This window comes from Bombus bifarius, unplaced genomic scaffold (genome assembly GCF_011952205.1).
Source record: "Bombus bifarius isolate JDL3187 unplaced genomic scaffold, Bbif_JDL3187 scf7180000008138, whole genome shotgun sequence".
NCBI lineage: Eukaryota > Metazoa > Arthropoda > Insecta > Hymenoptera > Apidae > Bombus > Bombus bifarius.
In genome coordinates, this window is record NW_022884466.1 from 1,170,927 (window position 1) to 1,198,145 (window position 27,219).

At 30.6% G+C, this 27,219-nt stretch overlaps 3 protein-coding genes and 1 long non-coding RNA gene across 7 annotated transcripts in view; 2 read left to right on the forward strand and 2 right to left on the reverse strand.

The window, feature by feature from the left end:
* LOC117208528 (KICSTOR complex protein SZT2-like) overlaps positions 1–24,195 on the reverse strand; it is a 34,303-nt gene extending 10,108 nt beyond the window's left edge. Inside the window, exons 1-11 of one of the 3 annotated variants that reach the window (XM_033449738.1) lie at positions 24,060–24,195; positions 23,045–23,284; positions 21,462–21,779; positions 18,263–18,340; positions 17,469–17,874; positions 14,552–14,772; positions 13,602–13,986; positions 13,236–13,485; positions 12,305–13,045; positions 11,954–12,153; positions 11,421–11,584 (exon numbers count right to left, since the gene is read on the reverse strand). In XM_033449738.1, coding sequence (XP_033305629.1) covers positions 11,421–11,584; positions 11,954–12,153; positions 12,305–13,045; positions 13,236–13,485; positions 13,602–13,986; positions 14,552–14,772; positions 17,469–17,874; positions 18,263–18,340; positions 21,462–21,779; positions 23,045–23,068 — 2,787 coding nt within the window. In that variant the 5' untranslated portion in view covers positions 23,069–23,284; positions 24,060–24,195. Of the gene's footprint in view, positions 1–11,420; positions 11,585–11,953; positions 12,154–12,304; positions 13,046–13,235; positions 13,486–13,601; positions 13,987–14,551; positions 14,773–17,468; positions 17,875–18,262; positions 18,341–21,461; positions 21,780–23,044; positions 23,415–24,059 lie in introns of those variants that run through there. The other 2 variants (XM_033449736.1, XM_033449739.1) reach the window with 2 other exon arrangements.
* On the reverse strand, positions 634–2,331 carry LOC117208532. Of its 2 annotated transcripts, XR_004487721.1 has the most exons (3): positions 1,890–2,331; positions 1,719–1,787; positions 634–1,361 (listed from the first exon to the last, which is right to left on the reverse strand). It is a non-coding gene; the product is annotated as an uncharacterized LOC117208532 (long non-coding RNA). The 2 variants fall into 2 exon arrangements; XR_004487720.1 differs by having other exon boundaries at positions 1,719–2,331.
* Positions 4,536–27,135, forward strand: LOC117208531 (histone deacetylase complex subunit SAP18). The gene is made up of 6 exons (XM_033449742.1): positions 4,536–4,558; positions 15,602–15,612; positions 26,218–26,319; positions 26,462–26,568; positions 26,698–26,892; positions 26,963–27,135. Exons 3-6 carry the CDS (start codon positions 26,248–26,250, stop codon positions 27,048–27,050), a joined length of 462 nt encoding a protein of 153 aa, XP_033305633.1. The 5' UTR covers positions 4,536–4,558; positions 15,602–15,612; positions 26,218–26,247; the 3' UTR covers positions 27,051–27,135.
* LOC117208530 (uncharacterized protein C9orf85 homolog) lies at positions 24,328–25,853 on the forward strand. Its single transcript, XM_033449741.1, has 2 exons — positions 24,328–25,248; positions 25,354–25,853. The coding sequence occupies exons 1-2, from the start codon at positions 24,816–24,818 to the stop codon at positions 25,551–25,553; spliced, it is 633 nt and encodes a 210-aa protein (XP_033305632.1). The 5' UTR covers positions 24,328–24,815; the 3' UTR covers positions 25,554–25,853.
* Positions 27,136–27,219: the final 84 nt, after the last annotated feature.

Here is a 27,219-nt window from a genome sequence, read left to right on the forward strand (position 1 = left end):
CCGATTTCAATCTATATACACATATGTCTATATACATGCAGTCATATCGTAATATGCATATTACAAATTATAAATTATCTATAGTATGATGATCACAACGATAGGTATGACATATCTAATATATTTTGTTATGGAAGGGAAGTAAAAATAGGTAATATGCCAAAAGATTGTGAGACATGTGGTGTCAAATTATTTTTCATTTTATACAATATTGATATTCCACAGACAACATATTAAAACATTGGTAATATTTGTGGATTATAAGACAACAGATCTTATAAAGTTTTAATATGTAACTATTAAAAAAAGATTAAATCTTTTACGCATAAAAGATATGAATAATTTGAATTTGTTAACGTTTAAAGTATATTTAAATTTTTATATAAACGATTAATTTATTTTTATTCATTTATTTATACATAATCCTTGCCTTGCGGTTTTAAATGACTCCCAGCTTACCTTATTCCTACTGTATGCTCGTCTCAAATGATTAATTTATTTTAAACCTTTAAATTCTTCAACACACAAGAAAAAATGGTATAAAAATTTGGTGGATAATTATAATAGATAGATGCGTAAATATTTGAACAATAATGAATACCATAAGAAATATTTATTTCAACTTTCAAATAATGCAGTTTATAAAAATCCGATTTATTTGAAAAATACAAAGGGATACAAGTGTTTTGACCGCTTAAAATAGCACGACAAATAAAACTGGAAAAACAATATTCTTAAAGAAAGTATATTTATAACGCACAAAGAATATTATCGACTAAATTGAATCGCACGAACAATTATACGCAGTTAAACGCTTTCACGATAAGAACCGTTTTAAAAGATTTTATCGCTATTGCAACATGCCTGTCCAGCAAGGTATTAAGAAGCGCCAATAGAATGATTCCACGAAAGCTTCACTTATCTTCACTTACATTACTGATACATCTGTAGCGAAAAGATATTCTGCAGATAGAGAAGAAAAGAATAAAGAAACGAGGAACTTCAGGGATCAGGATTAAGTTGGAGGAGTTGAATCTCACTTTAATTCAAAGCGTAGAGACCACTTCTCCACTTGAACCATGAACCCCTTTTTTCTATATATTATTCAATTCTGATGTTTCGTTTGAATTTCGATTTGGATATCGGTTTTGATATGACGAGAAATATCCATTTCTTACGAAAAGATGATAATCAACAAGACCTTGAGTTGGAAGAGTTAGATCTGGCAAGTTATCAGAGCGCTGCTGCTCACTGCCTAGATCCTCACTTCCAACTGCAAGTCATGCAGATCACAGCCCATGCAACGCCCATGCAGTATCAACGAAGGAAATCAACTTCTTTTTGCCAGCTCACCTAGAAATCTTTCAAGAGATTTCGGTAAATTTGTAATCTTTACTGGAAAAAAACTTCTCTTTTTATTCACCAAATATCGATTGCGTATTTGAATTTTGATAGAAAAACATTTTTTTAATACAGTGATATGTGAAACGTTAAATAGAACTATAAATAACACAATGCACGCAAGATAGGATAAAGATTTTTAGATAATTAAAAACAATTAATTACTAATATATTTGTTAATGAAATAAACTTACATTGTTTCTGCTACGAAATATGTATCATAATTGTACTGCGTTTTATTCAAATTAAATTTTAATATATTTATCTTCCGATTAATTTTAAATCAATCGCATTAATTTGAAAATTAAAATACTTACTTATGTAGGATCACAATTTTATCAACATATTCCAATTCTAATCGATATGTGAAATCATATATTATGAATCTGCAACATTTTTAGCCAATTATAAAATATACACATACAGTTTCATAAATTTTTAGCTTCTCGATATTTTTGTGATATTGGATCAACGTTTTCTTAACATACCTGACCCCCGCAGCAACAAAATGTAACAAAACTAAAGTCAAGAACTACTACCAAAGAATTATTTCAAATTGTCACTGGTTAATTTCACCGACACTTGGGAGGTTGCCAGAAGAACCAATCGCAATTATTTTGTGGACAAATACTAAAGATCTTTATCACTCTTTAAACGTTCCACTCACATAAAACCGCAAAGATGCTTTGTGCGTATACGGTACGATACGAACGTTAGAAAACCTCTTATGTAAAAAAAAGTAATCAGAACACTAATAAACAGACGACTACGTGGTGGGCTTTATATATACCTGAGCTAACTGATAGAAAAATCTTGTTCTGAGTACCCTCATCGATATCGAAGCCCCACCTCAACAATGATAACGACACGTAGTGATAGACAACTTTATACACATATTGCTCCTTATTTTTGCCGGAAATATTACTTTAGTGGTCTATAACACAAACTAAATATAAATATACAAGTTATACAAACTTATATAAATATACAAAGTAAATCTAATAAATATGAACCTATATAAAAATAATTTTGAAAATTATTAAATTATTCTATTCTAATTCTAATTATAAATATTTCGTTTCAAATATGAAATATGTGAACTATTATATTATTTTTCTAATTTATTAAATTGAAATAATTAAAAAAAAGTAAGATAGTAACATATAAAAATAAAATGATAAGGCAACTATGAAATTAAATAACGAATTGTTTCATAACAATTTTTCAATATTGTTAAACAGGAAAGCCGAACTAAAGATGGTTTGACTGAATTTTCTAAAAAAAATGTGCAGGAAAATGAAATATAGCCATAATATATGACCGTTACAGTTTATCAAAAGAGACTTAAAAAATAATACTATCTTTTCCTATTCATCATTTGTCAATATATGTTTAAAAAATGTTTATCTTATTATTGAGTATATGATATCATACGGCATTTGTAATAAGGTTAACGAAATTTTTAATTTCCAAACGATTTCTTTGTCATAAGCAGAAATATCGTGACGATATAATATATGTATATAATTTAGGGTAAGTACATATTCGTGTAACTTTTTGTAACATGAAAGCAACATAAAAGGTGCAACTCTGTAGCGGAAAAATCATATTTAACTTTTTAATATATTTGAAAATGATCTTCAAATGTTACAAATAAATTGATTTCGGGCTAAAGATGCTGATGCAGATACTGATGAGATCTATTACTGTACCTAATAATAGTATAATACCTTAGATCTTTTGGCGTTAGCTTGAGTTGATTGATTGTGCTTATCATATTTAGAGAATTTACTAAAACACGATAGCAGTTTACGTGCGACTATTTATAGACTTTCCAAAAAGAAAAAGTATTGGAAAACAAAATATACCATTGATTCTTGTGTTTTATATATTTTAACACTGATGTGGCCATCACCACAAAGAGTAGTAAAGAAGAAACGTACAAGAGTAGAGTAGAACAATCAATGAAATTGTTCATACATATCAATAAATATGGGGCTTTGTTAGGTAATATATAAATAGAAGATGAATGGTAAGCAGCATACGGAAAAGAGACGTTAAATTGAAGGTTTCATAGACGGTACAGAACATACAGGCTCAGAACAAGGTAAAGTAATAAACACAGGATAGGTAATAGAAATAATAGAAAAGAATGGTAAGCGAAAACATGTCGACAAGTGCACCTTGAAGTTTGGTCTTTTGATGATTCGTAATCACCTTCCAAGCAACGAAACCTTAGATAACTTTTATCTTACATATAAAGTATATTTATAACAAACATAGATGAAAATTCTTACTTTCTACTTTTGTTACAGATAAGGTAAGAAACTGAATTATACAATTTTATAACAAGATGTAACACGATTAAATTTGTTTATTAGTTTCGTTTGACATTAGCGAAAAATACTTTAAACGTTATATATAAAAGATATATCTTCATCAACGAATTATATAAAATAATTTTATGTCAAAAGATTAATATCTAAATGATTAACTTCAATTGTAAAGGTTAATTGGAGTTTCTTTGTTTATCCAGAAAGTTGCAACTGTATTATTATCTTAAATAGGAATAAAATTGAAAACAAAATAGATAACATCACACTGTGACCATTGGCAACCAGTTAGAATCAAATCTTATCCTGTATATTTTTGAAGAACATCATTATGGCTATATCATTTTATGTATTAACATCATAACCAAAGAAAAGATAAGATTAAAGATAAATCAAATCCATTCACGTTCAATACCAAATGTGTTTCATAAAAGAAAAAATGAGACTGAATTAAGTTTGTTCGTGTTTTTCTAAAAAAAAGCGCTAAATTTACTTATATAATCAATGATGCATATACAGTTATATTGTACTAGTCCCTATAAATGTAACAAGTCATTTAACTTACTTATTATTATAATATTTTTTTGTCTTGTTACGGAAAAATTTAAGTACGTATACTATATTTATAATATATTTCTAACGAAATTGCTTGATAATTTCTCGCACAAAAATCTTTAAACTTTCAAAGCAGATAGTTAAAAATTAAATGCAGTAGAATCCAGTGGATATTTGAAGTATCATAAATTCCAAACAGATATTGTAACAGTCATTAATATATTCAGAAAATGCACAATCTGATATATAGTACAAACATCATAATTATTGTTAAGAGAATTAAAGAAATATCTATCCAGATTATATTTGTTTAGTTATGTTTCTAAAAATATGGATTAGTATAAAAATCAGAAGTGTAAAAAACTTGTTCGTTTTTAAATTAACAGTACTTGCATTAATATTTATTATAATATCTATTATAGAACACAAGACTCAGCAATCTACAAAAGAAACCAAAAGTGCTAAAATCAACGCAAAATTATCAATACGTATTTAATCTTTGAACGAAGGACCTTATCATAATCAGGATTAGCTAAAGTCAAGAATAAAATGCACAACATCAAGGTTATTTGCAGACAAATAAACATAAAATTTTGTTCATATTTCTCTGAGAAACATATTTTTTAAGGTGGATTATACACAACAATTTTATACTATGATAAATATTTTATATTATTCACGTATCCATGAATACAGTATGAATAAAAACTTATTCTGAAAAATAATATAACATATGTACAAAAATTATATTAAATTATGAATATCAGCATATTTACATGTACAAACCAATGATCTGATCAATCTATTTCACTGATAGCATTTCGAAATAGAAAGATAATCAAACATTCTTAACGTATCACTAAGTAAATAACGTTATGAACATGGTCTCTTTACAAGTGGAAAAGATTGGGGTCATTTTCGCCCCAAACGACATTTTTCCAAACTCTATAATTCTAATACATATTATTTTTTGCATTGCTTAAAATGAAAAACTGAATTGTTTACAATGAAAAAAGAAGAACAAAGGCTGTATTATGATTTCTTATTGTATCAAATATTTGACACAATCAACATTTTTGAAAAATGTCTGTTCTGCCGTTTGATTAAGATGTTGACTAGTCAAGATATGTTTATATGATCGTGGTGTGCTCTCGCGGTGCCGCGGAGTTCAACATATCCTTTAAGAGGTCGTAAAACCCACTTCCGGGCTGAGAAGCCGTGACTCGGGAAGAGTATCGGATACGTTCATCCTCGAGCTGGTTTTTAAAACGCGGTGAGGACGGTCACCATGGTGGTTTTAAAAAGTAAAATTCCTATATACCAACCCGGGCCGACCCCAGAATCATTTCATGATTCTCATTACATTAAAAATAAAATGAATCATCGATGGCCGGTCTAACGCAGGATTGTTTGATTGTTTGTATTAGACATGAATTATAAAAAAGATCTTAACGAATGTTTTATCATTTAACACGGTCTTAGTTATAATTAGTATGTTGAATGTAACAGATGGTTTTCCACAATAAACAATTGGGAGCGATATAATTGAAAAAATTCACCTCTTTTTTGATTCATCGGCTTATATCTTGGAACTGAACGAATATGGAGACTAATATTTCGTGTGAAAGTTATAAATGATTAAATATCGTACAAAATGAGGTATGTTTTGTCAAGATGGCACCATTGATTGAACTGGAAAAAATTAAAATGTGCGATGTTTTTCAGATAAGGAAATCTCAGTGAAAAATGTGTACTATTGAAAATTATAAGTAAGGTAACTCTGGTATTCCCGAATAAGTACCACCAAGTTTTGCCTCGTTGGTTAAAAGCTCTTTTGTATTATCAAATTATCAAATAAAACATTGAACGCTTCCTGTAGGCTGCCATAGGCAAGCAACATCGTTGCTTCCGGTTGTAATGACTTCTCCATGACTTAGATATTAATAAAAAATTTAAATATTTAATAAAAATTGAAACAGAAATAGGCACTTCGATTCTTCGGAAATTGCCTTATAAGTTATAAATGGAATAACTTTTGAAATATTTATGTGGAGGATTAGTCGTTATTAGGTTGAGCGAAATAACGAGAGCGAAATATTGCTGTTGCAGTCAGCCAAATATATTTTTGAATAAATAAATAAATAAATAAATTACAGACGAATGTGAGTCTTTGGTACAAATATAAGTTGCGGAATAAATACCTGATAAATACTCGGAGAAACTCTGTAGATCACTTCGGTACTGTTCGATAACTCTCTCGCTCGTGATGGCGTCCGTTTATTGATACTGGTCGGAGGAGAACGGGAAAATTTGAATTCGTCTACGTTTGACGGTTCTTTCTAGCGGCGACATTGTTTTTCCCGGAGTTCATTTGTTCTTTCATTACTTGTAACCTAATGGTCTTGATACTCCGAGGCAAAACAACAACAGAATTTGAATTGTCCTGACTCGCGTACCGCTACAATTACTTAACAAGAATGGCATTTTTGTATTGAAAAATGCTTATATTTGCGTGAAGTTAGAAAAAATTTTGCCTTACGTTGATGTGAAATCGAGATACAATCGTTTTTTTTCTTCTAAATTCATGTCTCAAAGGCACTTCAATATTAAAAGCTGAAATTTGCAAGTGGTGCAGAAAAAAGTTTAAAGTTTATGATACATACAATTTGAAATGAATTAAGCACACTGTCTTGTGAGAACTGAAACTGAAAGTTGATGCAAATGCGCGATGTCTATTATCATAAAATTTCTATATATGAAGAAATGTGATTTCTTCCAGTTCTGAAACAGGCTAATTTATTTGTACGTGTATGAGAGAATGATACAATGTATGGCAATAGTGCTGTAAAGCTAAAAATATTTTTTTCTTCGATGTATACGATCACAGATTATTAAGAGAAGTGAAAAAGGTTGGCAAAAAATAAAAAAGCCAACAATCACACGGAGTTTCCAAGTGACCACCCATATAAGTATTCTCCGTACCCAGTGTTGTTTAAATTTTTTGTAATCGGACGAGAATGTGTATACTCGCGGTATAAGCGTTGACTGGAATAACTAGTTTTGTTATTTGATATTAATGTACAGAAGAATAGTCAAAAAAACATGTAAATATTTGTGAAGATGAACAGTATTTGTATACGTGCATTCAGATGTGTAAAATTTTGCTTCACTTCATTTTCAAGAAAATGGACTACGAAGCCGTGCACTTCAGGTGTAATGAGAGTCAAGTGGACGGAACTTCATAATTGATTTTATCGAAAACAAAATCCTGTATTAAAAATTGTCATTTTACATTTTCGATATGTGTTGCACAGGAAACTACCCCCTTATGGTTCGTACTATAAAACAAAGTATCTAACTCCGAAGAAACCTGTTCAAATGATCGTCATTGCCTCTCAAGCATACTTGACGAAACTACACAGTCAATTTTTTAGAAAATAAAGTCTAGTATAAAAAATTATCACTTTACATTTCCAACTTGCTTTTGCATGGAGAATACTGTTTGACCTGTACCACGATTTTCGGAATACCCTGCATAAATACTAAAAATACAAAACAAATTTTTCATAGAGACATCGTTGTCTGAAAATGTTGCATATTTTAATTTTTAAAGCCAATTTTCAGCTCAACCAGTAGTGCCGTCTTAACTAAACATATCTAATTTTGTTGTTTCATCATCTACAACTCTCACACGAAACATTATTCTCCATATCCGCTCAGTTCCAAGATATAAACCGATAAGTAAAAAAAGAAGCTACTTTTTTCGATTATAGCGCTTCCAATTGCTTATTGTAGAAATTCATTTGTTACATTCAACATACCCTCATTCCTACTCATACTCAGGACCGTATTAAATGAGAAAACATTTATTAAGATTTTTTTATGAAATGGTGTATTTCAGGCCTGAAACCTCGTTTTCACTTGCGACTAATCGCCTGACTCGCCAAGTAATGCGACTGAGCCACGCGCGACGCCGAAATTACTCATAGACAATCTATAAATACATTATTGAGAAATATATAAACGAGGCGTAAATTGAGTAAGGTACCATTCTAAAATTATCGAAGGTATCAAAATGAAATTTGTCGAAAATTAATTAAGTTGATCAAAACCGTATAGCAGCATAGAAAAGTAATAAATATGAGAAAAGATCACAATGCATCATGACCCAAATGTTTAATTATCCATACAATTATCCATATCCAATTATCCAATTATCCAAATGGATTCTTACACCACGTTTGGCACGCAGCTGGGCTCGCTGCGCGGTGATGAGATTTGTGACCCGGTATTTGCTATTGAGGCAAGGAAAAGCGAAAACAGAAAATTTGGAAATACATGTTGTTTGTGGAAATTACTGCACGGTTGTTTGAATGTTGCTACCTAGATAGTAGAAGATTAAATCTTTCTCTCAAAAATAATCAATCGTCTTTGACCGTGTTGTAAATCTCGTATCACTTTGAACCTTCGTGAATGAGTTGTGAGAATTATTCGGAAATCGAACAAAATTCAACTTTATTCTTGTTAATGGAACCATTCATTTTTTAACATATTAATCAATCTATCATTCCTTATAAGAAGTTATTAATCTATTTATGTCGAAAAACTATTAATATAGAAAATAAAATTTTAATAAATGAAATAATTAAATTTTTTGTTTAAAATATTAACAAATAAATATATGTAGTGTTACGATAGACAATTTTTCATTATTATAGTATTAATTGTTGAAGTGGTTACCACTTCTAAGAAAACTCTACATCTGGTCTTTTTTAGTTTTCTCAAGCACTGAAGCCATCGACAGCGCGTAGACAAAAGACTGCGACGAAGTCAGGCCATAAACAGTAGACAGGCGACGTTGGCTTCGGGGTTTTTCAGTTATTAGGTAACACAGCTAGCGTGCGGATCTGGACCAGCTCAAATTGTATTTTTACTTATTACACTTCTATTTAAATATATTTTCTACCTTACAATTTATCCACGTGTTTTCTCTGTTTACACACCGAATAACCTCAACAGGTTATGGGCCCAGCACGCTTCCACTGCGCCACTCTGCTCCTTGTCCAGTAACCACAAACATTACATAACACGATAGTGTATGGTCTATGGCAAAGGCACCTATTCGCAGGTAAATTGCTTCGAGCTATCCCTCTTATAATTATTACCTTTTGTTACCAGTGCCACCGATGTTTCCTGGTCGTCTTTCTTCCATCTAATTTCTTCCGTCATCAGCCTGGTACTAAGCCTGTCTAAGGTCTTCTTTTCTTCTTCCACGGAATCCCACGCACTGTGAAAATGATCGAATTTGTTTGGTAACACCGATAAAATGCGTGTTATCAGCATTTTCTCGCCAATTTCACTCCCAAGGGCTTTCATCTTCGCCGCTATGAGTTCCAACTTTGATAGGTTGTAAGAGACATTTTCAGATTCTTCCCATTTAAAATCGAAGAACTGCTTCTGGACCATATTTAAATTCTCATCCGACTTCATGTCATATACTGTATTCAGCTTTTTCCACATTTCATGTGCTGTCGTGCAACATAAAAGAAGATCCAACGGTTTCTTTCCTACTGAGGTCACGATTAATTTTCTCGCTAATCGATCTGCTTTCAAAAATCTTCCACGAGCGATTTCTTTCTCCGCGCTGTTACCTGGATGACACAAATTCCCTTCACACACGTTGATCAGGTCGTCATCTTCCTCCAAAAGTGTACGCATAACAAAACGCCACTGGAGCCAATTTTCTTCGCCGCGTAACATCTCGACCTTCGCACTTGCTGATTCCATTTTAGCACTATCCCTTATTTTACTAAGCACAACACTTTAATAATTTATTCACTTCACGTTGCTACCTTGCAATTTACAGCCCTGGGCCCATAACCTGTTGAGGTTATTCGGTGTGTAAACAGAGAAAACACGTGGATAAATTGTAAGATAGAAAATATATTTAAATAGAAGTGTAATAAGTAAAAATACAATTTGAGCTGGTCCAGATCCGCACGCTAGCTGTGTTACCTAATAACTGAAAAACCCCGAAGCCAACGTCGCCTGTCTACTGTTTATGGCCTGACTTCGTCGCAGTCTTTTGTCTACGCGCTGTCGATGGCTTCAGTGCTTGAGAAAACTAAAAAAGACCAGATGTAGAGTTTTCTTAGAAGTGGTAACCACTTCAACACCCTCCCTAAAACTCTACATCCCTACAAACAATTATCTCAAATTTACAAATTATCTCTTAATATTTTCTAACTCTTGTCGTAAATATCTGAAAATTAATTTGTCAATGCCTTCTCAAGTACATTTGCCAGCCGCCTTTCTCTTTTCCATACAAATTAATTTATTACACAAAAAAAACTAGAAGACTAAACAGATCATGTAGAGTTTTTCCTCTTTTTTTTTGAGAAGTAATAATCACTTCGACATTAATTATTTATGTTAAAGATATTATAGATTCTAGTATTATATATTATTATATAATAATAATATTATTATATAGTATTACAAGTTAATAGTGTTATATACTAACACGTCCTCAGAAGAATTTCGCACATTCTAGCAGTAAAACAACGTTCAGTTGCGACGAAGAGTCATACACGTGGGCACAGCGCGTATATATTCCATATACTTTGTAGTCATATGCAACTGATCTGTCACGGTGAGCCTTGACTTCGCAGTCGCGCGTAACCCGTAATCGCGGCAACGCAATTGGATATTCTGCCATATATGATAATGAATTTTGTAGCTGCGTGCTACTAGTCACAAGTGGATAAAAGACCTAATCCGGCAGGATTAGTAAAGATTTTAGCAGATACGAAACCGGCACTACTGTCTATAAAGATTTCACCCATGTAGAAGAAAGACAAAGGTTGAGTGAAGTTTATGTACGAACATGATTATATCATATTCGTATGTTCGTAAAGCGATGCGTTTGTAAGTTCCACTTTTCAATTTGTAAACACAGCGAGATAAGAAAGAAACTCACCTTAGCTTAGCTATTCGAGAACATACACATACTTCAGTAAATATTCGAAGTTTGAAAAAGTCGGGTGATCTCAGCCCAAAGTTTTAGGCTTATTCGAGACAAAGATGTCAGGTGCTTAGATTAATTATACATAATAAAGTACATATACTCACTGCATCTGGAATCTCATGATATTGCAAAAGATGCATGTATGTTGCTGTGGATTGTACAGGTAATTGAGAAAAGCCACACTGTGGTTCAATCCAAATCTCAGAAATAATTTGAAAATCTCCAGAACTCTCAGCATCTTCTACACTTATTTCGCCATCTGCAGTACCTAAAATGCATACAAATTTATTGTCAAAGAAATATTTTTTATCTAATAACTATATATACGCATTTTCATTCGTGATCGATATACTGATAAATAATAAAGCTTCGAAAATGCACAGATTTCAAAAGCTTATGGAGAAACAATCTGCTGTATATCGATCATTTTTACACAAAATGTATTTGTAAACGTAGAAGAAAACTATCTTACAAAGAATGTTTTACACGGAATGTTACTGCTTTTTTGGTTATATACTACTTATTCACAAGTATTCTCTTTATATTATAAAATAATATAATGTAATATAATTATGTAATATAATTATGTAATATAATTATGTAATATAATTATTTCTACAAACATCAATATCTTTACCTTCGTCAGTATCTTCTTCCGATGCACTATCGCGTTCTAATGTTGTGTTTGACATAATATGTGGCGGAAATAAAATATATTGAATAATACACGGGTATGATGTATCATTTTCACCAACTCCTTGCATTTGTACTTCAAGAACCATGTTTATAATACCCGCTGCTGAATATGTGAAACTGAAACCCTCAGCCAAACGCATTCTACGAATAAAAATATATAATATTCAAAATTATTTCTTTACTGGTGTAATTGACAATGAAACAATAACGTTAATGTAAAACTTCTTTAAAACAAAATAACATACGTCGTTATATAGAATAGCAAAAAGAGGTATTAATATAAAGTACTTACTTTGTAATTGTGGAAAGAATCCTTGCGATCGCAGTTATATTCAATCGTGGTAATACAATTCCAGGAATGGTTTGTACGAATGGCCGTTTTACATGCCAAAGCCATCGATTATGGTATAAGTATCTAGACAAACTAGTCGTCAAAGTTCCACCTAACATTGGTGTAAGTCTCGTTGAAATAGTCTGAGCCGCATCGGGGAATACAATTAAACTCAAATCAGTTGGCATTCTCTCGTATCTAATTAATATCTTCTCTAAAGATTTATGGACAATAGTGCAAGAAGGTATTTCTTTTTGCTCCGTAGGTCTATTTGGTAAAGTAAGTTTAGACAATCGATCTAAAAGATCGACGACAACATTATGTCGAACAACTCCTTCTGTTCCAGCTGCGAATGCGATATTAAGAATGACACAGAGAGCTTTACAATTAATACGAATCAGCGAGAATGAAACTGGGGGTTTATCCGCTTCTCGATAAATAAATTGTACATATGTATGATTTTCGACAAGAACGAAAGTTGCCCAATTCTTTAACATGGCATAAAGGACAGCAGCTGCCTGACGGCTTTGAACACATTGAAAACGACCACTTTGATTTGCTTGATGTAAATGCCTTGGCAACGGTCTATCGTGTGATAAAATTAACGTTACTCTTTGTGTGTGCATCCAACGAGCCCACTGTAAAGGATTTAAAGACACTACAGGTTGCCAAATTTGTCCGAATTGTGGGCATGCAGCATCGCTAAAAATAAGTATATTCCGTGCATAAATTTCTTAAATGAACTTAGCTTCCGTTTACTCAAATTGTATTATAGTTTAATAATGCCAAATATTCGTGTGTTTATCTATTTAGTTATTAAAATTTATTTATTTAGTCACTCATAAAATTACGCTTAAAAGTCATACATACAAAATTCAATTCACAAACATACCTAAGTTGCACCGTACTAGGTGAAGGATAGGCCGATAAATAAAAAACTGGCATGCCGCTTCTGATTGTATCTGGTACACTATACCAAGTCCAACCAAAATCAGGACTCCAACTGAAGTGTGCAAGCATACTGTCACCTTCCGTTAAAGATGTTAAAGTTGCCCAAAATCGATTGACAACACTTTGTCGATATTGCGATTTCAATGGCTTTTTCGATAAACAAGTGATATCGTGTAAAAATTCATAAGGAGCTGTAATAAATTTGCTTTTAACACAAAGAATGTCTTACTTTCAGTTGGTTTTGTAGAATATTTGAAAACGATCAAGAAGTCTTAAAATAATATTAATATATTTTATTTTAATTTACCTTCTGTAGTAATTGTGTACTGTATTGTATTAGATGTAGATAATGATTTTGTTAACCAAGGACATGTTACTACATATTCTAATAAAACACTAGACTTCCACAATAATACAAAGCAAATTTCAAGTACTTCGTCTCTCACATTGGCACGTTTTATTAAATATCCCTCGCGGAGACGACAACACAATAAACTACTTAATGTACATGTCACTTTATCTTCAATTTGTTTCTTTTGTAAAAGTTGTGTCGATTTTTCTCCATAAAATAATAAATTCTTAGAATGCCAATTTGAATAATCTGGTACAATGTTACAACATACTTCACGATATAATTGCCAACATAAAAAGTTTTTGTGATAAACATTCATTTCGGTTTCGTTTAAATCTACCTGTAAAAGTTAATTAATTTATAAAATATATATTATATATTATATGTACATATAAATGCGTATCCTTAATTACTATAAATTAAATATAAATATGCACACATACATATGTGTTATCTGTAAAATTATAACAAAATATTCTTCAAAAGCTCGCAAGTTCAATAATAAAGCACATTTTTATTTAAAATACACATATTGTGTAAAATTGTCCCGATATAAATTCAAATATTTCAACTACAAAATCTAGGATATATAGATTTTTTCATCTGAACCTGAACGAACGTTTCGAATTGTAGGTGTAAAGAACTAAGATATATTGTATGTGTTGAAAATTAATATGAATAAAATTGTCAAGTTAAACCATTACTTTTTATCAAGATAGATCAGGAAATATTTGCAAGTACATAGATAATACATAACACATAATAACAATATACCATTAACAATTTCGAATAAGAAGTAAAGAAAATTTAGTAATTTTTACTTCTATGAAAGAGATTAATAATAATGCAATATTTAATATCTTTAGTATTTAAATATAAAAATAACGTAATGAAATATTACGTACACGATATGGAATAAAAGACATGTAAGTACCCAATGTAGCTCTTGCAATGAAATGTAATAAATCTTGATAGGGGACTAAACCATCAGCAGAATGTGGATGATATGTACTTCCAACATGTAGAAAACTGCATGCAATTGTTGTTGCACGTAACTGTTGTATAACAGAATCTAAGACATGAACATCGGTATTTCCTACTATACCATCCGACACAATTATCATATCTAAAAAATTCAGTACATTCTAATTAATTTTAGTAATAAAAATCTTTTTATTATTATATTACGATATTATTACGAATTCAGAAGCAGTGTCACAATATTTAAAGTAATATTTTATACTTCAGAATTAACAAAATAGTCGTAATGAATCTTTGCACCTAAAAATTATTTGTAACTGTTGTCAGAAACAATAGCAAATAGCTATTATTTCTGACCCAGGGCAATATTTTTGTTGTATCACATGAAAAATACTAATTTAGCGTTAGTGTTAATTGGGAATTAACTACAGATATACATATTGTAATGTTACGAACTTAAATATGTTAAACAACTTTTCTGTGTATAAAATTTCTAGTTTAATAGCAATTGATATATCGTAATCTTACTCTTCTTGAATCGAGGGCCAAACGAACAGATGGACAATTACGTATGTGTGGACAAATAGATATTTGGATAAGGATGTATTTGAAAAATCATGAACTATCTTGAGCAATATATTCTCCAAGTTATTTAAATATTCTACAATATTATCTAAATCACTGTACTACGTCGTCCACCCCCGATCAATCTATGAATTAATTGGATCAATTCGGAAAATTACTCGGAAAATTTACGCGGATACATCTGAATGGATTTAAATGAATTACCTCATATTTTTATTTTTATTATTGTTCTTTATAGAACATTAAAAAAAACAATGCACATAGTAGTATGTCATATAGTCTGTAATTTGATTGACAAAAGCAATGTATATAATATTATGAAATTCAATGGTAGTATCGTTTACCAAAATAAGAATTCAAAAAATATCCTACATTTCTATAAATACAAGAATCATATTTCTTCTATATATTTATATTTCTACGCAGGGATTCTGGACGAGAGGCTGAAAGCGGAGACCGAAAACAAACTAGGAGAGAGTCAGTTCGGGTTCAGGAGAGGAAGAGGAGTGATGGATGCGGTGTATGTGCTGAAACACATACTGGATAAGCAAGTAAGCAAAGGAAAAGGGAAGCTGTTCGCGTGCTTCGCGGACCTGAAAGCGGCGTTCGACAGGGTAGACAGGGGAAAGTTGGTGGAAAGAATGAGGAAAATGGGGATCAATGAGAAGCTGACCAGGAGAGTAAAAGAAATATATGAAGACACAAGGAACATCGTGAGGATAGGTAACCAAGAGACAAGAGAGTTCTGGACAGTGAAGGGAGTGAGGCAAGGGTGCCCGTTGAGCCCGGCATTATTCAATGTATATGTGGCAGGGCTAGAAGAGGAGTTAAGGAAAGGACAAGCAGAAGGCATAGTGGTAGGAAATAGGAAAGTGTGATCACTCTCATACGCAGACGACATCGTTCTGATAGCGGACAGGGAAGAGGAACTAAAGGAAATGATGAAGAGATTCGAAGCATTTCTGAAGAACGCAGAGCTAGAGCTGAACACAGAGAAGACAAAAATAATAGCATTCGAAAGGAGAAAGAACAAGAGGAGACAAAGGACATGGAGATGGGGCGGACAAGAAATAGAAGAAGTGGAGGAGACAAGATACTTGGGATACATTCTGCAGAAAAATGGCGGGGACGAAAAACACATACAAGGCAGAAAGAAGAGAGCAACAGTAGCGATGAAAAAGACATGGAGCATAGGAGAAAGGGCCTTCAGGTCGGATTTCAAGAGAAGGATGGAGATGTTCAGAGCGCTGGCGGAGAGTGTGGCGCTATTTGGTGCGGAAGTATGGGGATGGAACGAAGAGAAAAAACTGGACAAAGTAAAAAGAAGATACACAAAGTGGATCCTGGGCCTAGAGATAACAACGCCGAACCACATCTTAATAGAAGAGAGCAAGATAACAGAAATAGGAGAAAAAGCACTGAAAAGAGCTGCAAGGTATGAGGAGAAAGCACTAGTATCGAAGAAGGAACTAGTAAAGGAATGTATAAAAGAGAGAGAGAAATTGGGGTAAAGTAAAGGCCAAGAGGGGAAAAGAGCAAGAGAAAGAAAGAAGAGGTTAGAGGAAGCAAGAGAGGGAAGGGCACAGGTGGAAGCAGAAAACGGACAAGAACGGCTAACAGCAGACCAAATCGTGGAAGAAAGAAGGAAGAAGAAAACAAAGGAGAGAGAGAAAAGGATAAGAGAATCGAGGTATAATAGGTATTACCTAGTAAGTACCTAGAAGGGAAGATGAAATGGAAGGAGAGAAACACGCTCGCCAGATTTAGATGCGGCAACGTAGCTAAGGCAAGGGAACACTGGAAAGAGGAGGAAGAAAGAAGCTGCAGGCTGTGCAATAAAGGAGAGGAAGATATGAGACATATCCTGGAAGAATGTGAGGTAACAGGGGGACCAAAGGGACTGGAAGAGACACTAAAGGAGACAGGAGAGGGGCTAGCAGTGCTGAAAGAGATAATGGAGAATACAGCTAGAATCAAAGGCCAAAGAACGACAGGCAGAGGGGTTAGGGCAAAATAACAAAGTGCAATGTAACATATGTCGTATTACAAGGTAGCATAAGCGTACTGTAAGGTGACTTAAGTAGTAATGTAAATAAGTATGTAAACCGGAAGTCGTCCAAAGCCGAAAGGCAGGGACTAAGTTTAATAAATAATAAATAAAATAAATAAAATATATATTTATATTTCTGTTTACACATATATTCTTTTTCCCTATTCCAATATGTGTTAATACATATGTATATTCATAATACTTACGTGCACAACTATGTTCCGGTAGCAGAGTAAGTGCTAACATTCCATATCTCAACATATTGATAAAGCTTGATTCCGGGGAAATTAATGAAGTATTAGTAACACAAGTATTATTATTTTTATTTAGACAAGTATTGTTCTCTTCAAAAAGACCTCCGACTAAACGTTCGTTTTCAGCTTTTAAATTTTCCAATTGTTGACTAGCTACAGCGGTAACACATGCCACTTTCTCTTCTAATATATGAAGTTGGTTTTCTATGAAATTTGTAAGCTGTTTAACGTTATCCAAAGTTACAAGCCAACCTTGTACTAACACTTGCTGCGCAGGGCTTGTAAAAAAGGGTGTATGGGCTATTATGGTTACATAAATCTCTGGTTGCATTATTCTTTTACTTCCTGGTATTGTAAACTACAATAATATTAAACTCGTTTGTGCAATAATTTTATATTCATATAGAACATTTATTTGTTCTTAATTTTTTAAATTATAGGTATACCTTTTGTGAGATAGTTTCAACGGAAAAATGACACAAAGTACATTAAATACATAATATATAAATTATGACAATTGTTCTTAAAGAGATTCTATATAAAAATTTTGAGGTTCGATCAAAACTCGGTTTGACCATAAGATGTTTTAAACATGTATAATCTTATACGCATTTTTTAGATTTGGTTGATAACTATTACGCGTAAGGTATATCTATTGTTGGTCGAAAGTTTGGTTTCACTGCACGATATAAGTAGTACATATTTCGCGATATTATATGAGTTTGAAATAATAAATTATTACTTACAGGTCTAATAATGCTTTCCAAGAAATGTTTAGTAGCCATATATACTTCATCTATGACTATTTCACCATGTTGTATATCCTATAATAACAATAAATATACGAGAAAAGACTTTTTACATTATATAAATATTTTAATAAATATATTTTTAATTTAAGAATTTTTACATGTCATAATACATATACGTTTTTTTAAGATATATATAGTGTCAGCATATGATCGAATTGAAAATGGAATTACAACTATCCCTTGTGATCATCGGTTAAGTAGCAAATATTTAACACTAAACCTACCAGCGGCGGTCAAATTGACCGCTCTCGAACTTCTACACAAAGTTAACCATATTTAAACTTTATCATATCGCTTCATAATTTCTGACTTTTCCTAAAACATACATACAATATATTTTTCGGTATTTACTTTTAATTTGCTCTTTTATTTTCTGGGAAAAATTTGTACTCTGCCTTGCCTACCGTGAGCGGTCACTTTGACCATCCGACAAAATATTTTCGTTATTCTTAAAAGACTATCTCATGGTTAAATGACAAACAAAATTAGTAATAACAAATAATAACAGCTGTTACACCCGTAATCTTGTCATAAAGCATGATCCATCCCTCGATCAAGATGGCCACCAGCTATCAAGACATACCAACTCAGGTCCATAATAATCCTAAGGAACCGCCGTAAAATTTAGCATTTTTCACAGTCCATTGTTACAAACATTTTAAAAGTCGAGAAGTTTCTTAGGGTTATTGCTCATTGCGATGAAACACGCGAAAAGCTTTCCCAACTCCACCCTGGAGTAACCATTGGTGGAGAACGGCCAATACTCATCAATATTTTTATATAAATATCGCCGTCACAGGCCATATTCTTATTTGCTATTGTCCTTTCGACTAGAATACATCTCAGTTTGTTAGTCAATTAGTCGACATCTAATTGTTATCTCTAAAACTCAGACAGAAAGCATCGCAGAGCGTTTTGCGTAAAGCATATCAAATTTGACAATAATTTTGTATTCCGTACATGGTATTATTCTGTGATAAATATTTACCCTAGAAATGTCAAGATTTAAAAAAATTATAAAAAAAAATTACGGACATAGAAGACTGTTCAGTGTGCGATGAACAAGAAACTTCAGCAACTGATAAAGGCATGGAAACACATGAAAAGCTATTTACAACCGAATCAGAGTTGAATATTATAAATAAGTCCAGGGTAAAAAGGAAAGAAATTATCGTTGACAACAAAGAGTGAGACTGATGTAGAGAACCAACGTATCAAAACTGGACCCGATAGGACAGTTTGGAGAGAAATAGATGCAAGTCCCAAACCTGGCAGAATATCAGTCCATAATATTTTTAGGGATATGCTAAACGGCATATTATGAAAGGACAAGTAAAGACGGCATTTTATCATTGATCACCTTATAAGGGATCATATAATAAAATGTACGGAAGAAGAAGAATTAAGAGTATTTGGGACTAAGAGGGAGCTAGATACAACAAAACTACATGCATTTATTGCTCTGCTATATAAAAAATTTAGATGTCTCATATTTGTGGAATAAAATTTGGAGACCTGCAGTTTTTTCACAAATAATGGGCAGGAATGACTTTGCTGAAATTATGAGGTTTATACGATTTAATAAGAAGAGCGAAAGAAGCCAACGTTTACGAACCAATAAATTTGCAATGGTATCTACAGTATGGGGCCAATTTACAGAGATTTCACAAAATTGTTATAAACCTGGTGCATACATTACTTTTATATAAAGAATCGCGAGAAAAAAACCATGCAATAAAACTATCAACAAGTTCAGATTCATCACTACAAAAAACTTGTCAAGTAAAAGGTTGTAAAGGTTACAAAATTACGAACATTTGTTTAAGATGTGGAAAATATTTATGCGGCAAATGTACATTTGATAATAAGATAATTTGTAAAAAATGCAGCAAAGTTGAATAAGATATATCTCTATATAAATAAAAGTGTAATTCTATTTAAATCTATAATTGAAATTAAACAAAAGTAAATTTGGACGAAATTTTATGAAAGCTCATCATTTTATATACATTTAGTTATAAATTAACAATTATCTAAGTTAAATCATAAAAATTGTTACTTCTTTAATCACCAGTCATTTTGACCGCACACGGTAGGAATAGGTATATATAAAGTGTCGATAGGTTTAGTGTTAAGTACTTTTAGTATTATTTTATATTATTTAAGTACTATTCGTATGATATATAGCGTCAACCAGGTTTTATTCGTGCAAAGATCAGAATAAGAAATATTGAGTGTGACCGAGAAAGAAATGTTTGTCAGATGCTCCACAGTATCATTGATCTATGTACACAGCTAATCCCTATCAGTGAGTAGAGAGATCGACTATAATGCAGCAATTTACCTATTTTAAACAATCATCGTACAACACCGAATTTCCCACAGTATGTAAACTTTATTAAGCATCAAATTTTATTACTTTGCACAATAAAAAGTTTTTTTATAACAATACACCTATCTTTATATATTGCATTGCATTTACACTTCGATATAATCAATAGCATATCTAAAATAATATACAGTTTTGGAAGTTTTTCGTTCCGCAACTCTCTGCTAGATAAATGACACTGTGATAAGTTCGCAGAATTTGTATAACAGCGTAAGACGAGTTGTGTTTGAGAAGGGATTCCTAGCGAAAATTGAATTATTTACAACTTGAAAAAATAATCTTCAACCGATATTTTTGGATATCAACTTTCCTTTGTTCCTGATCCTTCAAAAGTGACCACACATTCATTAACACTCTATATGAGCTCCTATTCCAGTTCCTAAACTGAATCGTATATATTACGAATATACGATATAGATGTACGAGTAACGTTATTAAATTTACTTATTAATATTAAAAAGAAAGATGTTGTGGCAGAGAAAAAAGGGATGAGTAAAGATGTTAATATATTATTAACAACCGACTAACCATGTCGCTAAATAAAATCATTAAGAAACTTTAATAATTAGTGTGTTTGTAAATGTGTATAGAAACTCTACTCTTACAATTTACGCTTTAACACCAATTTAATTGCATAAATTCACGTCCAAGTTATAATCTTTTATTGTTAGTAAAAATATAGAAAAATATAATACTTGATTCTTTATCTTAATTATTTTACTGAATTTAGAACTACATACTTACCACAGTTGCGAGTGATGGACTTAAGTCCAAATTAAAAACCATCCTGTACTTATGCGCCAGAAATATTACTGAAGTTGTAGAAGTCACTTTGTAAAGATACTGATGACATGTTTCAGGGGACCATGATCCAGATTTATTTTTCGGTAACACTGATACAATTTCTAGTTCTGCTGCTTCCCTCGTTTTAAAACTTGAACATTGGATACTTATCACAGTATCTAAATGTTCTAACATCCATTGAGCTCTTACATTTCGAGATATAGGAAATCCTTTTTTCATTAACAAAAAAACAGTATCTGCTTCCAAAATAACTTTTTCCTGTAATATAATATTTCCTTTGTACAATATAATATCAATTTTATCAAATAATGAGATTACATTAATAGATTTGATGATGTGGAACCCATCTTACACAACAGATTCATGGCCGATTATCAACAACAGACGAAGTCGATTAATGGTTATTATTAATTAAATAAATTAAAATTTTCTAATTAAATAAGCAAACAATATTACATAATATTGAACATACATAACATTACATACTATTAAATAAATTAAATATGATATTATACATTCTTTATTATTATACAGGGTAGAGAAGATAAAGTGTAACAAGCTGTTTTTTTAGAAACCATTACAGACGTAAACTTGAAATTTTCAAGTATTAAATGGTGCAGAAAACCTAACATTTTAAGATGTAAGACATTGTATGTAAGATATTGTGGGAGTGAGTTTCTTAAAAATAAAGAGAATGCTACCCCAATTTTTTTAAATGGGATTGCAGATAAATTTTTCAATATTCGAACAGATATTATCAAACCTAACAACTTTTATTTAAGACATGACAACATGTTTAATTTATGACAACTTCTTAACAAAAAATCATAGGTACATGTTTTCCTTACATCTACAAAAATATGTAAAAATCGTTTTTAAGAAATCAATACTTTTAAAATTTCTTCCACCACTAGCTCTCAAAAAATATTTGTACTATGTAAAAGCATTTCTTAATTTTGTTTCACACATATAAATAATTTATATGTTATACATATTTTTTTGTAAGTAACTAATATCTTTACTATTAAATTTGAAATTGTTATCTTTAAATCTATTTGCAATCAATAACATTTTGATTTGGATAGTATATATTTTTGATTTTACATAAATAAATCCTTTTATTCTTAATATCATCTTTGCTGATTATAGATCAAACAATATATAAGAAATTCTTTTCGTATTAATTAAAGTACACATTTTAACTAATCTTTTTTAATTTATTCAGTTTTAATCTGAAAATTGCATTTTCAAGAAAATGAAAGTAAAGCAGATATTGAATATTGATACATATTAATAAAATATTATTTTCAATTAATATTTAATTAATATTATATAATAAATATTATACTATACATATAATTTATTTGTTTAACTATGTAGAATTTGATGTTTGTGTAAACTTATATAAGTTTAAAAGTTATACTTCTTTTAATCATAAATCATCAAACATACAAAATAATGAGCTATATGGGGAAAGGTACTATGTATCATGACAATATTTAATATAAAATTTTCATAATTACCTCATTTTTTATAGAAGGCATCATGTTTATTTTTATTCACTGCACATCAATCATTATTAGTAGAAAAAATAAATTTCTCTATAACTTCCACTAATGAGTAACACAGAATTCATGTTCACAAAATCAAATACACTAATGCACTATTATCACAATTTTCACTGTTTTCACAACTGTTCAAAGGTTACATTACTAATCATTGATTTGTATGTTCGTTTATATGTTTAAAATAATAAATACAACCTCAAAAATTAAATAAATCAGTATAATATCAACATAAAATTATATTACATTGAACTACGATTAAACTCACAATATTATTACTTTATGTATTATTATTGGTTCCATGTTAGTGAATATCACTATGGATATCCTATGTAATTAGAATTGAAATAACTGTTTAAAATTAGATAATATTACATGAATCAAAAACATATAATGTATCATCTTTAAAAATACACTATATCATACTGCAATATTGACAGAATTGTGACCAAATTACTTATAAATAACAAGGTGCATATAAACTATATTGATTAAACTCTATGCAAAGATTCAATGGTATAAAAAATACAATTATTCCAGATTTATTTACAAAATTATCTATGACTTGTATATAATGAATAGTATAACATCATAAATATGTCAATAAAAGATTAAATCATCAACTATGATTTAATATTTTTAGTCTACTCTAATTTGCATGACGTTAATAAAATAATCTTTTATGAAAACTAAAGATAAAGACGTAAGACGTCATAAAATCTTAAATAAGACTGCAAATAAAAGTGAAAGTTTATGTTTTGAATATATTTTTAAATATATTTAATATATATTTAAATATATTTTGAAATATTTAATAATTATATAGTATACAAATATGTATATAAAATAACATAGCAGACTGTAAATCGAAAGTTAATGCTTTAGATATAATAGTATGTGTGTATATCTCGTATAACCCATCTTACTACTTTTAGGTTAGAAAGGAATGAAAGATAATACAGAATGAACTAACCTACTATCATATTGTAACCCACTATAATCACCCTATCACCAACAATCACCACAGATGAATATTTCTATACGTTACTATTAGATGACAACACAAACGATTTTAAAGCATGCAGATATGTAATTGTAAACAATCTGGCATGGTTATATTAAATTAAAAGGTGTGGATTTCAACTTAGTGGACGCAATCTTCGCAATGGCCAAAGAGTAAAGTATAACAATAACACAAATCTAACCCAATACTCACGATTCAAAGTCCCGCTACAAAATGGCCACTACCCACGTGCTTCTGTCTATAATCAGCATCTCCATTCATTGGATGAATCATGAAGTCAATGGCGTCAAATTAACCTGTCAAATACGCTAAACGTGCTCAACTTTATGTACGCGTAACTTTGGAACCAGTGAATTCAGCATCTTAAAACTTGCATTTTCGAATTCTACACATCAATGACTATAAGACTAAATAAAAAAGTTAATAATATTACGTTTACTAAAACGAAGTTCAGTCCTAAAAGAAATTTTAAAGTAGTTTTATATTATAGAAATTTATATATAAATAATTGTAATTGAATTAATACCAATTATATGACTGAAACATTGACATTATAATGCAATTGCAATACGAAAATTAAAATATTTACATTCTTTATAATTAATATTGTAAAAGAATTATAGTATTACAAAGAACCTGAAAAATATTTTAATAAATTGCTATATTGTATAAAAATGTTGTAATTGTTTATATATAAGTAAAAATATGAGCACACAAAGAGGAAATGCTAACCGATCAAGACCACAAAAGTATCAGAATCAAACTGTTTTCAAAAACGATTTACATGACACATCAAATAAAACAAAATATATTAATAGCATTCAAGTTGTACATGTATGTGAAAGATGTAAACAGATAATTGAGTGGAAAATTAAATACAAAAAATATAAACCATTAAAAGCAGCTGCAAAATGTATCAAATGTGAACAGAAAACAATAAAACATGCTTACCACAACATCTGCATACCTTGTGCTATACAATATAAAGTTTGTCCGAAATGTGGCAATAAAAGTAACATTGTTAAAGAAGAACCTGGTATAGAAGAAACTAATAAATTAGATATAGAATTACAGAATCTGCTCAAAGGATTATCTGAAAGAAAACGTAGAACATTCATACGTTACATGAATAAAAATGGTATTTTAATTAATATTATTATATATATAATTACATCAAAATTAATTTTATATAATATTGCATACCTGTATAAAATTAAACTTCAAATCATATACTATGTTTTAGCTACAAGTAACAAAAATAAATGTATCAAGGAAAACAGGGAAGAAGCTACAAATGAAGAAAAGGAACCAAAAGATAATTGTATCAAAAAAGAAACATTATCCAAAGAAAATTTGTTATTAAAATTAAAATCATTAATGATTAAAGATGATGATAATGACTTGGATATTGTTAATGATACTGATTCAGATTTGTCTATATAGAAAAGTAAAATGTAGTTTTTAGTATATCAAAAAAAAAGGAAGTAATGAATTCAATAATAATTATCATAAAAATGCGCTATATATTTGCAACTGATATTAAATTTTGACATTTTAAACAATTTGACAGTATGATTACTATTATTATTGTTGTCATTTCCTTGCAACATTCTGTATAACTTTTCCTTTTGCTTCCTTTAATGATATATAATCCACAGAATGGAGATAAGATATTTTTTAATTACTTTACATATCTCTTATTCTGTAGCTGGAAATAAATTTACTATAATGATTTTGAATGCAGCCCCTTTCACGACTGGTTTATGAAAAATATACTTTCCTAATTCTCTTCTCGGATATTACATTAAATATGTGCATATGTGACCTCAAATGGTCATTCCATGCAAGTTAAAGAAATGAAAAGATAATCTAACTGGGTCTATGGAAATGGATAGTCTATTGTTAGATGTGTAGTAAATTGATTGATTAGATCAAGTCATTCTAAAAATGCAATATTTCCTTCCATGTATGTACAACAAACAATTTCAAATTTCGCATATCGATATCGCTACATGTGAAACCAATTTCACACGATAGCGTAACATCACATGTAAACGGTAGTTGTGTACATGTGGTATTGAATTTCGGTCTATTGTTTCTTCACGATAATTCTTAAATTTTTATAATAATTATAAATATGGCCTCAGCAATAGAGTCCATGGTAGTAGATGAAAAACAATTACCGGAAAAACCCATAGACAGAGAAAAAGTACGTAACATCAAAAACTTTTAAGAAATATCGATTGAAAATTAACTCTTCCAAATTTAGAAACAATTACTCATATATTTAATATCTTTTGGAACAAATACTTATTTTATACCTAATAAATTTTTATAATATTTTCTTTCAGACATGCCCACTTCTACTCCGGGTATTTTGTAATACAGGAAGACATCACAATATAATGGAATATAGCAGGGGAAATGTTCCCTCAAATGAATTACAAATATATACATGGTAAAATATTTTTATTACAAATATTTAAAATTACACATACATTCATATATTATAATTTGTAAAAAGGTTAGACATATCAAGGTTAGAAATATCAAATCTAATCTTTTTAAACTAATTCAATGTAACCAGGATGGACGCAACCTTACGCGAGATTACAGGATTAGTTAAAGAAGTAAATCCAGATGCTAGAAGTAAAGGAACATACTTTGATTTTTCATTAGTAACACCAGAATTACGAAATTCTGGATATCGCATGAGAGAAATCGGTGTTACTTGTTCAGGACAAAAGGGTGCAGATGATAATAAAACACTTGCTCAAGCACGGTATGCTTTTTTATAATTAAAGTTAATTTTAAAATAAAGAGAATAATTTTACTTATTTTTATAATTCCAGATTTACAATTGGTGATTATTTAGATATATCAATAACACCACCAAATCGACAACCAGCAATTAGACGTGGCGCACTACGCCAATACTAATTTAAGTAACAAAGATTTTATTTACTGGAACTTATGTTAACAATTTATTAGTTTTCTATTAATAAAGAATATATAATACTGAAACTATGATATCATTATATAAATATATCATTTACTTTTCCCATTTCATGAAAGTCATGATCTGGTGATTGATTATTCCACATCAAAT

Bases quoted from the DNA above. Each gene is read 5' to 3' on its own strand.
- LOC117208530 (XM_033449741.1), top strand. From the start codon at position 24,816: ATGAGCACACAAAGAGGAAATGCTAACCGATCAAGACCACAAAAGTAT. The intron at 25,249-25,353 runs GTATTTTAATTA...ACTATGTTTTAG, and splicing joins ACGTTACATGAATAAAAATG to CTACAAGTAACAAAAATAAA.
- LOC117208531 (XM_033449742.1), top strand. From the start codon at position 26,248: ATGGCCTCAGCAATAGAGTCCATGGTAGTAGATGAAAAACAATTACCG. The intron at 26,320-26,461 runs GTACGTAACATC...ATTTTCTTTCAG, and splicing joins AACCCATAGACAGAGAAAAA to ACATGCCCACTTCTACTCCG. The intron at 26,893-26,962 runs GTATGCTTTTTT...TTATAATTCCAG, and splicing joins AAAACACTTGCTCAAGCACG to ATTTACAATTGGTGATTATT.